This window comes from Leucopleurus acutus (genome assembly GCF_964270905.1).
Source record: "Leucopleurus acutus genome assembly, chromosome: 4".
Classification (NCBI taxonomy): Eukaryota; Metazoa; Chordata; class Mammalia; order Artiodactyla; family Delphinidae; genus Leucopleurus; species Leucopleurus acutus.
The window spans coordinates 82,821,768-82,837,467 of record NC_139146.1 but is presented as its reverse complement, the minus strand read 5'-3'; the positions used below and the strand labels follow the sequence as shown (position 1 = coordinate 82,837,467).

Sequence of the window (15,700 nt, the reverse complement as noted above, 5' to 3'; positions counted from 1 at the left end):
AAAGATTGACCAAGACCTTAACCAATATTTCACAAAAGAAGATATACAGATGGCAAATAAGCATATGAAAAGATGCTCCACATCATCTGTCATCAGGAAAATGCAAATTAAGACAACAACATGATACCACTATACACCTATAGAATAACCAAAATCCAAAACACTGATAACACCAAATGCTGGTGAGGATGTGGAACAATGAGAACTATCATTCACCGCTGATGCAAATGGCACTGCCATTTTAAAAAGACTGACATTTCTTACAAAACTAAATTTACTCTTACCATGTGATCCAGCAATCATGCTCCTTAGTATTACCCAGAGGAGTTGAAAACGTATGTCTATACAAAGCCTTGCACAGGGATGTTTACAGCAGCTTTATTCATAATTGGCAAAATTTGGAAGCAGTAAAGATATCCTTCAGTAGGTGAATGGATAAATAAACTGTGGTATATCCAGACAATGGGATAGTATTCAGTGTTAAAAAAAAAAAAAGAGCTATCAATCCATGAAAAAAATATGGAGGAACCTTAAATGTATATTTAAACCAATCTAAAAAGCTTATATACTGTATGATTCCAACTCTATGATATTCTGGAATAGCCAAAGCTCTGGTGACAGTAAACAAAAAAGTCAGTGGTTTCCAGAAGTTGGGGGAGAAGGATGAACAGGAGGAGTACAGAGGATTTTTAGGGCAGTGACAATACTCTGTATGATACCATAATGATAGATAAATGTCATACATTTGTCCAAACATAGAATGTATAACACCAAGCAAACTGTAATGTAAACTGTGCACATCGGTTGATAATGATGTGTCAATGTAGGTTCATCAAATGTAACAAATGTACCAGTCTGATGGTGGGTGTTGATAATGAAGGAGGTTATGCATGTATTGGCAGGGAGTCTGTAAATCTCTGTAACTTCTCCTCAATTTTGCTGTGTACTTCACACTGCCCTAAAAAAATTGTCTTAATGAAAAAAAATCATAGGTTGGTATTCATGTACTTTCTGTTAAACCAATAATTAATATATTGAATATATTTCTTCTGAAACACATGTATATTATCCTTTTTAAAAAATGGAATAAACAAATGGAATCACATATAAGTGGGTTTCATAATAAAAGAGTAGAGATTAGGAATTAGAATAAAGTTCTATAATTTTATGATCATAGTAATATAAATTATCATAAGTTATGACTTAATGAATGCTGAGACAGTATATTGGCTTATATTATCAAACAGTATTTCAGTGTATGTGATATACCTTATCCCTTAAAGTAGAAACTAACTCTCCAAAAAGAAAAAAAAAGAGAAACTAACTTCCCAAGATCAGAGGAGTTGATATATTTTACAGGTGAAACTTTTTGTAATTATATATTTAGCCTAGATTTTCCTTATTTTTGAAATGTTTATTAAGGTAAAATAAATATAACAAAATTATAATTATTGTTATTATCATTATTATAGAGAAAAAATAGCCAAAACTCAAGCTTAAGAGTGTTAGAAACATTTTAGCAGATTCTGTTTCATATAAATTAGTAAAATGATTATCACATTGCTTAAATGATAAAGTTATAAGATATTAGAACTGCCAATAATTAATAATAATGCATATAAAAATGTAGGATAACATATGCAGAAAAAAGATAGATTATGGTCATCCTCTAAAAATATTATGAGATCACAGAATAAAGGTTACTTGTTTTTGCTGTGGAAACTAAAAGGATTTTAGTTTGATAATATGACAGCCTGACTACTTGATTGATGGCTACAAATTCTATATTAGGGCATTTGTCTGCTGTTGTTTGTTTTTCTATAGACACATCACTTTCACTATTTAAAGCAGAGAATGCTTAACATGATGAAACTTGTTAGGAAGAGCAAGATATATATCTCCCTTCAAGTTGGTCTCCCTGGAACCTTTGTTTTGGTCATTGGCCACTGGCATCTTTGCTACAATGCCAACATGCTATGACTGAGTCACAATACAATCATCTCCCCTTATCTGTGGGGGATACATTCCAAGGCTCTCACTGAATGTCTGAAACCTCATATAGTACTGAATCCTATATATATCATGTATTTTTTCTTAACATACATACCTATGGCTAAGTTTAATTTATAAATTAAGCACAGCAAGAGAATGTCAGAACAGATTAGAATGGCCTGAGATTTCATCATGCTGCTCAGGATGGAGGGCAATTTAAAACATACAAATTAATATCTGTAATTTTCCATTTAATATTTTTGGACCTCAATTGACTGTGGGTAACTGAAACCACAGAAAGTGAAACTGCAGATAAGGGGGAGGGGCTACTGTGCCTAGTATTAAACAATAAGAATCTTACTGCTGAAATTTTATATATTCTGATACAATCATGTCTTTCAACCTGAAAACAGTAGAACTTAATCAGGAATATTTTCAGAAAAATCTGTGGAGTACAATGTGATGCATGATATGTCACTTCTAATATATTAACCAAAGTGCTTTGTGGTTTATTAAAATTTAACATTCCCCACATTGTACATTGTTAAATGTTTAGGTGCACTGATTAAAAATAAAATTGTAATCTCAACGAACTGAGAGTACAAAGGGTGCTGAAAGAAGTAAAAATGCTTTCATTACATTCTGAATCAAAACATTTTTTAAATGATGATTTTTTCCATGTAAAAACTGTGATTTTTTTTCAATTCTGTTAGCTGGAAATTTCATATTTCTTATTTATTCACCTAATGATAACTCTGAAGAAGAGAGTGGACTATTGGATCATTTTTCAAACGAATGCTAGTGTGAAGCAACAAGTAGTCAATAAAGTTTTTATAAAATCAAGCACAAATGAATATTTTAAAATTTACTTTAAGCCACCCATATGCATCCAGGTACAAGTCTATTTGAATTTTTATCATTTACCATTCTAATGTTCTTTCTCACTTAAAACATTTTACCTAGTGGCTTCTTTTACTTTTAATTGTGGTAAAAATAAAAATATCATAACATTTACTATCTTAACCAGTTTTAGTGTACAGTTCAGTAGTGTTATGTATATTCATACTGTTGTGCGATAGCAATTTTAAAATCTAGACCATCTTGTTCTTCACAACTAAAGCAATTTTGGTAATATCTGTGGGTTGCTTATATTTTGGATAGCATAACCTGCTATTAATAATGTAGTATTTATATATTGAATACATACTTTGCATTGAATCAGGTAAGGTGTATATGACAGACAAAGGAAACAGTCCTATCTTCAGAGGCTACATGTTGCAAATTCAAACAGTATTAGCCCAGGAGATATTGTTAACCCTGAAGCTTCTTAGAGGGTCATAGTTGTCTACTAAACAGGGACAGCTAGTGGAGTGTACATGATTAAGAGGTCAGGTGACAGACAAGCAACAAGTGACTTTGTGGGGCAGAACTGCTTACAATACATTTTCTAAACTGAGCTGAAACCAGCCAGGAACCATACTACTACCCTTGCAGTGGAAGGGTTGCTACTGTGTTAGTAAACCTGGAATATATAAACCTATGCCAAATATATCTTCAGTGATATGGCTTGTCTCTTCATGCTGTGAAAATTTACCTATTGTATCAAATACAAAGCAGATAATCAACAGGACCAGATTAACAAGGCAATTTGAACATAACTATCAAAAGGGATCAAGAATACCTTCAAAATCTCTACCTCAATGTAACTCATTCCTTTGATTCTACATATGTCCACAGAAGCTTCTTTCATTGTTAAAATACAAAATTTCTTCTTCTTACAGTTAGAGTAATTATATTTTTGGATCTTTAGAATCAATATATTACATGGATATTTGTATATCTAAAAATGGATTTTTAAAAAAAGACAAGTATATCACACTGAAAAGGTGGAAATGTTTTGCAGATTTGTGAAGCTGGAAATCATTTCATCAATGTAGTGTTGGCTCATCCCAATCACACAGGTTAGTCACTTTTTTTAATCTCCTCTAGAGTGAATTATGCTAATTGTTATTTTTTAAAGCAATAGTTGGAAACATTTAAGATTAGTATTCCCCAATTATTGCTCTTTTATGCCTAAGTTTTCAAAATATTTGAACTATATTATATTCCCTAATTATGGTTTCTCTAAAGTGAAGTGTGCATGTACAAACACAAACACACACACACACACACACACACACACAATCTCTCTCTCTCTCTCATTTAAATATATGAAGAAACAAACATGATTAAGAAGTAAAGAAGTATGAAATCCTTTGACGAATATCCACATTTCTTAGGTTAACTTTCAATTCTTAATCTAATTTGCACAGTATGTTACAATCCCGCCTGTATTTCAAATGACTTCTTAAATTTTTTCTAATAAAAGTGAATTTTCTCTGACAAATTCAATGGCAGTGAAATAGCAATGTTTGGGAGAACATTTTGAATTTACTGGTTTGCCAAAAGATTTGAAAAAAATTTACAGTGTCTATATAATTTAAAGGTATTTTTGGTAAATCAATACTCTCATTCAGGTTAAATTATAGGTAGGGATTCGCAATGGCTTACTGTACATTGTACATAATTTAACTGTAATTTCCAATAGCAGTGGTCAACATTTGGATTTCATGTTTTTATCAATCTAGTTGCAAATATAAAGTTGTGTCTGTCTCTTCAAGTTTGTTTTAACTTGAATCTACCTGAATTTCTTAACATTTTCTTGTCTTGAACAGTTCTGGCAGGCTGGGGAAATACATGAAACATTTTCCAGAATATTTTTTTCTATAATACATAAAATTACAAAAGAAATTTATTATATTAGAATATTTGTGAACACATAAAAGCTGTAATATAATATATAACATAAATGTTTTGATTCCTACATAACACTTTGATCAGTACCATATTTATGACCATAAATTATATATATGGAAATCTAAAACAACTGTAATATTATTTGAAAATATCTCTGCCAGAAAAAAATTAACAGAATAATGCAAATAGTATTGTGTTTTGTTGTCTGCATTTGTATTGAAGTAAATCTTGCATTTTATTTAGAGGTTAAATGCCATTTTTATCTAATCCAAATTCATAGATCTACTGATTTCTCTTTGGAAGTATGTGAAGCCCAGATGAAAAACTTCTGATAGTCTGATTTTTTTAAGTATAGAAGCAGAACACAACATAATTTTATAAAAATGCTAACATTGCCAAAGTTATGAATATCACAACTTTTAGTCTTGACCCTGACTCTCTAACAGTGTGACTTTGCTCAAGTTTCTTCATCTATCTGGTAATATGCAGTCATTACTTGAAAATGAAAATTTTAAATCATCATGTTTTCAAAGTCAAACTTTGGAAATGTTTATGTGAGAAAGACTTTTTTCTATGTGTGTGTGTATACTTTTACTCCACCCTTTACCTTGCTTTGTATGTTGCTCTTGCCAAGTCAGAAGCCAATCTAATCTTCCCTCCTTGATTAATTGGCTTGGTCTTTTGCCTCTAGACTCAGAATATTTTTTCTTTATCACTGAAGTCTATTAATTTTGTACAGAGTTTTGCAGGATGTGTATTAGATTTGATAATTCCAGATCAATTTTCCCAGAGACATGATGTAATCTTCCAGTAGGTTGACTCATGTCTTTGTTTTAATTCTAGAAAGTTTTCTTGTATTATAGTTGAAAATTTGGTTTGTTACATTGTGGACTGTGAGGAGAGGGTGGGGTTACATTACACGCATGTTACATCTGCCTCTATTTTATATATCTATCACTTTCTGTTTTTAACTTTTTAGATTTTTTTTCACTGTTTTTGTTCATCTACTTAATATCCCCTATTCTACTGAACATTCTACCCTTAGGCAAACTGAAAATATGTACCATATTAGTAATGTGATTTTTTCCTACAATTTAATTCTTGAGAAGAATCAACTATTTTTTTGTTCCTGTTTTGTCCATACCTATTTTGAGTTCTGGGATTTCTTAACAGTTATGTTCTTTTTTATCTGCAAATGCTTCTATGCATTAAAATTTTTCTCTGTTTTAATTTTTGGGGGAGTTATTTTTATCAGTTGGAAAAAATTCTGGCTTTTGTTTTTATTCATATAGAAGCGTTATGTGAATATTGATCAACTTATGTTCATTTTAAGAGTGTAGCTTGTCCCTGAAGAGAAATAACAAGTGTTTTTACAGATGGGGTGATTGAAGTGAAGTCTCTAAAGAATAAAGTGTGCTCTGGAGGGGATGGGGTGTTTCATTGTGTCTTTTGATCCTCTATACACTCCTTTGTTTTCTAAATTCCTTAATTCCCAGAAATACTACCTTCTTTCCCTTCCCCTCTAAGCCTTCAAAGTATTTTCTCCTTTCTTAGAAGCAGTGCCTTCTAATATGAAAACCTCTGGACTCACTACTCTCAAATCATTTCATTTCAGTTCTCTGTATCCAGTGTCCTGATAACCTCAGGTCTCAGATGTTTTCTCAGAGTAAACCCTCTTCTCCTGATCATGAATTCTTGATATCTGCATACACAGTGCACTCTTTTTCCTTACATAAAATCCTTATCCAACTCTCAGTTCCTGTGTCACCTCTAAATGAGTCTCTGTTGCTCTTGGATTTTTATTTCCCCACTTACATATTAATTCAAGTTTGTAGTAATATCTGTACCTTAGATATGCTTTAGGCATGAATTATGGATTGGGGGACCATTTTATATTGACTGTTTAAGCAAGATGTCACAAAATGTGTTCCCCAGAAAACACAATTTGATATAGAACACATTTTAAAATGCTTATTACAAAGTACTGAAAAAAAGGGAAGAATTATGCCTAGTAGGAAACTGAGTTGTGATGTCTGAAGGATGGCCTCAGTCATTTCTCTAGGGTTATCTGAAACTAGGAGAACCCTTCTGAGTTATCCTAAGTTGGAATGACTAGAGAAAAGGTAGGTTGGATTTGGGGCTCCCTGGAAATGGGGAAATTATCTAGGATAAGGCAGTTCTCTTTTGTCAAGGCCATCCTTTCAGAGGGTGTAATAGGTGAAAGCTTTCTGCTACCAGCAGAAATTTAAAAGAGACATATTAGTGGGAAATTACACAGCCTTCACTGCTGCACATGACCTTGGTCTAACAACTGATTTGTACCATTTTCCTCCTCCACAAACTTCTAGATTCCCTTCACCCTCAACTGACACATTTAACATCTCAGGGATTATCTGTGGTATGACATGGACCCTCACTTGAGGGTCCTTATCAGGACATGGACATGGCCCCTGTCCATGGGTCAAGGGAATACCAGAGATGTCCAAATACTAGAGGCAAAATATACTCTTCTTATCCCACTGTATAACAGCAGGTTTACCTCCTTTTCATGATAGGATCAATTACTCTGCCAAGAGTAGTGATTCATTCCCCACAATACTGGGGTCTTCAGGTTTTAAGATCTTTGTTTCCAAGTGGAGAATTTTCTGTCATGGGACATGGGTTGATTCCCATTCAATTATAAACCTTATCTTATAGATTTAAAGGTGTACTTTGCCCCTAAGTCAGCATTTCAACTGTGCCTTCAACAGATTAGCAAATTAATCCATCAGGTTGGCAACTTTTTTTTTTTTTTTTTCCCGGTACACGGGCCTCTCACTGTTGTGGCCTCTCCCACTGCGGAGCACAAGCTCCGGACGCGCAGGCTCAGTGGCCATGGCTCACAGGCCCAGCCACTCCGTGGCATGTGGGATCTTCCCGGACCGGGGCACGAACCCGTGTCCCCTGCATCGGCAGGCAGACTCCCAACCACTGCGCCACCAGGGAAGAGGTTGGCAACTTTTTCATGATGCTGTATTTGATATGAGAAATTGTTCCTTTGGTTATGGGCCCACTTCCGTACCTCCTTTTTGAAAAATGGATTTCTTAAAGTAACAGTGTATTGTGGATGGACCTAGAGTCTGTCATACAGAGTGAAGTAAGTCAGAAAGAGAAAAACAAATACCATATGCTAACACATATATATGGAATCTTAAAAAAAAACGGTTATGAAGAACCTAGGGACAGGACAGGAATAAAAACTCAGACATAATGAATGGGCTTGAGGACACAGGGAGGGGGAAGGGTAAGCTGGGACGAAGTGAGAAAGTGGCATGGACATATATATACTACCAAATGTAAAATAGATAGCTAGTGGGAAGCAGCGCATAACACAGGGAGATCAGCTTGGTGCTTTGTGACCACCTAGAGGGGTGGGATAGGGAGGGTGGGAGGGAGATGCAAGAGGGAGGGAATATGGGGATATATGTATATGTATAGCTGATTCACTTTGTTATAAAGCAGAAACTAACACACCATTGTAAAGCAATTATACTCCAATAAAGACGTTAAAACAAACAAACAGTGTATTGTGGAAGAGATGTGTTAATTGATCAAATACTGTGTAAATCCTCAGATAATAGGACTGACTCAGGACCTAAAGGAAGGAAAGGGAAATCCATTCACAGAGTATGTGTCTTTTCCTGCAAATATGAATTGCTGCCTCTTTAAAAATAGAAGGTGTTCAACAAATCACCTTGCCATCAGGTTACTAGATCATATCTGTGCAGAATTGTGCCCTGTTACAGTCTAACTGGTGTTCTTTATTGGTGACAGTTTGGACACTTGGTAGCGGCAGTAGTTATATCTGCCCCGGTAAGTGGGAGCTCATGCTACTGAGGCCAAGTATAGCTTCATCCCTGCCACCATACTCCATTCATGCACCCATACTAGCAATAAGTAATCCATTACAGAAACAGGCTGACAGTGACTGGCTAAGTCAAATTTTCTACCTGTTTGTCTCTTCCATCATTGATGCTCCCTTTGGGGCATTAACATGTGGTACACATATCTTCATATTTCATGGTCACTCATATTCATGGGCAGTCTTGCAATCCTTACTAGTTTGTCCATTTGACACTGCCTGTTATTTTATGTATAATGTAGGTTGGATATATTTTGTTCAACTACAGAGACTCTGCCCACTGGGAGAATTTACCCCTCACTACTGTCTTTTAGGGTGTGACCCCTAAATGTGACTCTATTGTAGCCGCTGTGCATTTTGGCTTCTTCCCACATGCCAGCCAACTCATCCCTGAACTAAGCTCAAGGTCTTCCTCCTTTTCAGCTGGCCTGAAGGGATACCTAAGGTTTTCATGCATGTGAGTTAGGAGACATTTTGTCTCAACAGTGGTGTGTGACATGTCTGGATGCCTGGTAATGAAGCTTGTTTGTATCCTATTGCCTATTTTCAGTTTCATTCTGAATATATCACTTCTATCTTAAAATGAATTATTACTAGTCTTACCTAACCTTATGACTTGGTAACAGAAAGCTTATAGTGCTCAGTTAGGACCACATGGTCACTTGGTGTCCCTAGAGTAGAGTCTTAATTATACCAGGATTCAATAGTATCCCAGGACTATCTTGTCAAAGAGATATAATTCTGTGCTACAAAGCCATGGCCTGCTCTAGAATACCAAGGTTCAGGATTGTGATTATTCCATTGGGGCTAACCATAAGTTCCACATATTAAGTTTTTCCACCACTGATAAATTTAATATGTAGAGTCTACTTGATTATAAGTCCAAGTGCAGGAGTGCTTGCAGTAAAACTTGAACCTGCTGCAATTTTCTGCCTTGTGCCCTACTAAACTTTCACAGCTTTTTGTACTCCATGGTGTGCAGTTCAGAGTAGTTTTCCCTGGTGTATAATATACCTGCCAAACTAGAAGAGGCCTACAAGGCATTTTGCTTCCTTCTTAATGATATGGGTTTCAAGTTGCCACACATTTTCTCTGTTTTGGAAAGGTTGCCCCACAATGATTTGGCCCCTAAATCTTTGTAGTGTTTATTAGCAACCCCCCTTCTGTGGACCACACATGTCTTAGTAAGGCCACCAGCATACTAAACACTTCTTACTCATTCAGTATGAATAGCATAATGTTATTGATCTAGTGATTTTCAGTGAGATGCCCAACCAACCTGGGTCTTCTTGAGCTATTTTTTAGCAAAGGGTGTGAGTATTAAACAGTTAAAGAAAAAAAAAAAAAAAAAAAAAACAACTGAAACTCTATGCTATTGCCCATTTTAAAGAAAAGTAAACAATTCTGGCCTCCCTTTCTACTAGAGATGGAAAATACATTTGTCAATTCAGTGGCTATATCCATAGACCCAAGTTTGGGTTAATCTGCTTTAGTAAAGATATCATATCTGGTAATAAATTGCAATGGTGGATAATGTGTGATCAAGTTTGCAGTACTCCACTGTCACCCTCCTAAATATATCTGGCTTCTGCAGGACCTAAAGAAGTGAATTAAATGGAGATATAATGGAGAATATCATACAAACATACTTTAGATCTTAAATGTAGCATTAATCTCTCATTGGGATGCAGACTGTTTATATTTACAAAAGAATGAGTGCAATTTCAGAGGCTTCCACTTGGATTTCCCCACTAGCTCTTGCCCCAAAGGCCAGTAAATCAATGCACAATGGGATTATGCAAACTACAAAGTATGCATATTCCAATTATTCATTCAGTGTCTGGGGAAATAACCCCTATGAAGCAGTGGACTAACTGTGTTTAGCAGTCCTTAAAATGTAGGGATAGTCTACTCTCACTAGTATACAGTTCCCCAGACAGATGACCGTAGATAGTTTAGTGAAGTTATTTTAATGAATGATTGTGAGAATCCTTATATGTATACAGTTATTTCCATGTTGCAGTCTTTCTCCCTGGGGTCCCAGACTGTTCTTCCATCAATGAGTTTAACTAGTTTAAGTCCAAAAACTGGGAAAGAAAACTAGGTTTTTCTGTGTCACAAGACACATTGGTTATTAAATCTGCAAACCACATCTGGAAGAAATGTGTGTTTGTGGATCCTGATCATTCCACTACCTCCAGGAATTGAACAGTCATAAACTGGCTTTAACCCAAATTACCTTGTGTGCACATTCTGCACCTGAAAGTCACTTACTATAACGTGGGTAGGTTCCTCAATTATCTTTCTTTTGATGAATATATGGATGCTACACAAAGATGTTTACATAAATGTTACCAAGAGAATCTGTACTATTAAATGGCGTACATATTTATCCTTATCTTGAAATGAGCAATGCATGAGATCTGCACATTGCCTAATATATTTTTCACTGTGATAGTTCAACAATAGTTACAATTTTGAAAACAACATACTGACATTTCATTATGACTTTAGAATTACAACTAAAAGAGATTAGTTGATGTGTTATCTGATTAAATCTTGCTATGGAGAATAAACAGTAATTTTATAATTCATATTTACTTTTACAAAATGTCATAGCTCAAAGTTCAACTTGAAATCATTATAAATTTGTTATCCAAAATATTTCTCAAAAAAATTTGAAAGGCAAAAAGTAGCTAACAAAAATCAAGTGACAATATGCTAAGTATAATGAGAGTGGTAAATAACAATCCTGATTACTGAGCAGAAATAATTTATATGGTATTTCTGAATATTAACTATACTGATATTCACTGTAATCCTCCTATGAGCGATTTTCATACTTTTCTGATATAAATGACATAATTATGAACTTCTCTTTGGATTTTCAGTAATTTAATAGAAAGAGGTTTGAGGTATTTAATATTCTCAACCAAAAATATATTCTTTGACACTAAAAGGAGAATAGGAAGAGGCATGCAATTGTGAAAACACATTTATGAATCTCAGTATGCAATACTGCTGCTCTACTTTGATAAAGTAATATCTATATATTGTTTGATTTTAAAACTTAAACAATTGATTATTATGGTGGTATTCTGTAATTTTACAGCAACATAGCTGTAGACATGGTCAGAAAATGATAGGGATTCTATTTCAGTCAAAAGGTTATAACATTTGAAACTGGGTCTCTTCTGAGTAATTTGTGAAATAGGTTTCTATAAATATATGAGGACATTTCATGTGGTATATAGTTGTTCTAGGGAATTTAGAATTATACAATAAATATGTGATCAAATTTGCAATATGTAACATCATTGACATTTTACTCTACTTTTTAAAAGGAAATAATGCCTGTTTTCCAAGTCCAAATTATAACCCCTTTACGTGGATGTTTTTCCTGGTTTCATGTCCTAACTACACCTATGAGGTATGTTAGCTATGTATGCAAGTAACTGAACTTTATTTGATAATATACTAAATACATGTGTTTATGTACTTACATGTATTATAGATTAATATATATATATGATAATATGTGTATATGTTTTGTCTGTAGATATAGGTATAGCCAAAGATATAGATGATTATATAGATTTCAATTTAAGTTATAGGAATAGGAAACTGGAATAGTTCAACCACAATTTTCCCTGCAGAATATAGAATATATGTGCATATATTTATCTAGATTTAAAGAAAATTTTATAAGCATCATATAAAATGTCTTGAGAAGCTTCAGGATTTTATTTTTTATCAAAAATTTTGGAATAATGTCTCATTTTCTTATGAATATGATACTGTTTTATGGGATTGTTTAATAACTTTATTATATTTAACAACAAAATTATTGTCTTTAGGAAATTTATTTCTACTTAGAATTTTCCTACTGTTTAGTTTTTAAATTACCTATTTAATTTCACAAGTGAACAAATTTCTAGACTATCAATATTTGTTAATTTATGTTTTAATCTAACAGATTGGATCATGGATTAGTTTCACAGTCATGACGCAAACATTGCCAGGTGAGATCTGTGTTTACTGACATTTAATTGAAGTAGATACACCTTTAGGAGAAGTGATTTCTGAGAACAGATTGTATGGTACTAAAATTAGGCATGTGTGTAAAGGGATTTTTTGCCTTTATTTTTAGTTTGGATTTTTTTAGCAGTATTAAAATATATTGGAACATTATTTACTATGCATCTCTATATAATTGTGGCTTAATCCAAGCTAGAAAGTGTAGTCCAAATATATTTATTAAGCAACAAGCTTTTGTTAAAAAGGAGTGGTAATAATAATACACTTCATTTTAAACCCTCTCTTGTGCATGTGCACAGACTTGCATGTACTGTGTCTTCAAGTGTTCATATGCATCTGTGAAGGGAAAGCTGGGAGCATGAATGTGTAATCTTGAACGCTGGTCATTTTAACACACAAGGAAGTTAAATTGTAATGAACTGCATGTATTAAAGAGATATGTGTCATATCCTTTTCATCAATTCTTTGTTCCACTATACAAAAATGTGGATTAAAATTAATGCTGCTTGTCGTATGTGTATATGTGTGTGTAGAAGTATTTTATACACATATGAAAAACTATTATTGAAAAATTCAAGGAGATTTTTAAATTCCTTATTTGGGAGTATTTTGTGGCAGTGGGATGTAAAAAACATAGATTTATTTTGATCTCTATATACTTTTTATGTTTATTCAGCTATGCAATAAATATTGATTGAATGTATATGATGCTAGGCAATATACACGAGTAAAGAAAATTGATAGAGAACTATGCAACACGAGAAATATTTTAAGAAGTATATATGATTTTTTTTCTAATATAGCTTGCTATATCCATAATAAAAATAAGAAATAAAGAACAATTATTTCTTTTTTCTTCTAGTTGGGATTTTTACACTTCTGATGAGTATCCAGATGTCTTTGTGGGCACAAAAGAAACATAAGATTTATCTGAAGAAATTCAGTTCTTATATGCATAGGAAATCAGCAATGATTCCATTTATACTGTAAGAAAAAATAAGTGATCTTATCTCATATACAGAAAGAAGTATATAAACTCACTAAATCAAACTTGATAAAGGATAGTTGCCTATTATGCTCCAGAAATTCACAAACAACAGTATTTTTGCTTGAGTAAAAATACAAAATGGTAGAATCTAGCTGAATTTAGAGTAATAAACTTGAGGTAAATGAAAAGTAGAAATTATCGATATAACTAATGGTAAATAGCATCCAGTATGTTTGCAAGGGACTGATCCTTGAATGAGATGTTCTTACTGCATTAAATATTTCATAACTATTTGCTTAAGACCATTTAGAATATCTGAATTTTAAAAAGTAAATATTTTAAAAAGTTGTAACATTTAAATCACTTGAATTTTACATATTATTTTAATAGTAATTTAATTTTTTTCTTTATTGTTCAATATGTTATTGAGAAATATCAAATGTCTTATGTCAGTAGTTCAATTTCCTATATTAAAAGTTAAATATTTTTAATTAGCCATGCATCTTATTCATAACATATACATTGTATATCATTCTGAAATTATAACAATCAAAATATTTTCTAGACATTACTTATTAAATCATTTGAATATACTATATTGAAATATATATTTATACATACATCATATTTATATATGCATATATATAGAAATATATATATATATTTCAAATGGATTATATGTGATGATGAAGAGAGAGTGCATTGGAACTTTGAGATTTAGAGTGGAAAGATTTTTTGCTTTATTTTCATATTTTTAAATTCTTATGTCTTCTCAAAGCCAGTGTGGTATGTGTATGAGTGTGTATGTAAATATGCATATATATTTTGACAAGGAGAGGGATGATATTACAAAAATTAAATACATATTAGGTAAATATTTTTTAAAATCTTAGTTTATTCATATTTAAATTGGGATTATTTACATTGATTAATTTCTAGAGCCTTTCCAATTATTAGATATAAATGTATCTAGATAAACGGATAGATAGATGATAGATGGATATACATATATAAATATATCCTCATTAAAGCGTTTAGATATATACATATATGACAAAATATCCTTGGTAAAGGTAGGTCTATATGCATTCTGTGGGTGTTTACTGTTAATATAGGTGACCAACTTTCAAGATATAAAAGAAGCACCCATTTAAAAGCTTTATCATTCCCAAATGCACAGTATTAATATATCTCACGGGAAGACAACAACAAAGTTTAATTCACTAATATTCATTCAGCAAAATAGTATGGAATCATAGTTATTTGTTGATGTAATAAGCTATCCCAAATATGTTTCATTATACTATATTCCCGAAAAATGTGACTACTCTCATCTTATAAATAAGATGCAATTACATTATCAAATTCTAAAGTTCTTTTGTGTGTATTTTCAACAATTGTGATTTGTATGTCAATGTAAAGGTTATGATGATATTAGCAACTCATAATTTCCCTGCTTTCAATAGAGAAAGACAAATAGGTCTTATTTCTAATTTAAATGAGGTATGTATATGCATGATATCATCATCAACGTAATATGGGATTGGTCAAAAGAAGTCTTGTAGTATGGGAAAGGAACAAGTTAAATGCTATGATCGGCCATATCAACTGGGAAACAGTACTAAAATACTGCCATTTAACATTCAGATTTTCATACTCTATTTATTGATAGATTTGTTAAAGGAACTAAATGTCAACTGTAGACAAACAGTAGATGAGAGTAGAAAAGGGAATAAATAATGCAGCCCTTGTTTTTTAGATAGTTTACTTAGTTAAAAGACAACATAATTCTTAAAGATAAAATGAATTGTTAGTAGCATTAATTGAAATTAATTAAAACATGTATGAAGACAATATTAAAGTTAGTCTTTGTTCTTTCATTCCTTGGGCTACATGGGATATAAAGGAATGGATATTACCTCAATCTGTATATGCCTGTTAAAAATTATCTGCCCTGGTTGTATTAAATGTCCTGGTTCACATGA

The 15,700-nt window shown here is 32.7% G+C and overlaps 1 protein-coding gene across 1 annotated transcript in view; it reads left to right on the top strand.

The window, feature by feature from the left end:
- TECRL (trans-2,3-enoyl-CoA reductase like) overlaps positions 1–13,717 on the top strand; it is a gene marked incomplete at both ends in the record, with an annotated part of 92,007 nt that extends 78,290 nt beyond the window's left edge. Inside the window, 4 exons of the mRNA XM_082837904.1 lie at positions 3,896–3,953; positions 12,034–12,119; positions 12,666–12,711; positions 13,590–13,717. Coding sequence (XP_082694030.1) covers positions 3,896–3,953; positions 12,034–12,119; positions 12,666–12,711; positions 13,590–13,717 — 318 coding nt within the window. The remainder of the gene's footprint in view (positions 1–3,895; positions 3,954–12,033; positions 12,120–12,665; positions 12,712–13,589) is intronic.
- Positions 13,718–15,700: the final 1,983 nt, after the last annotated feature.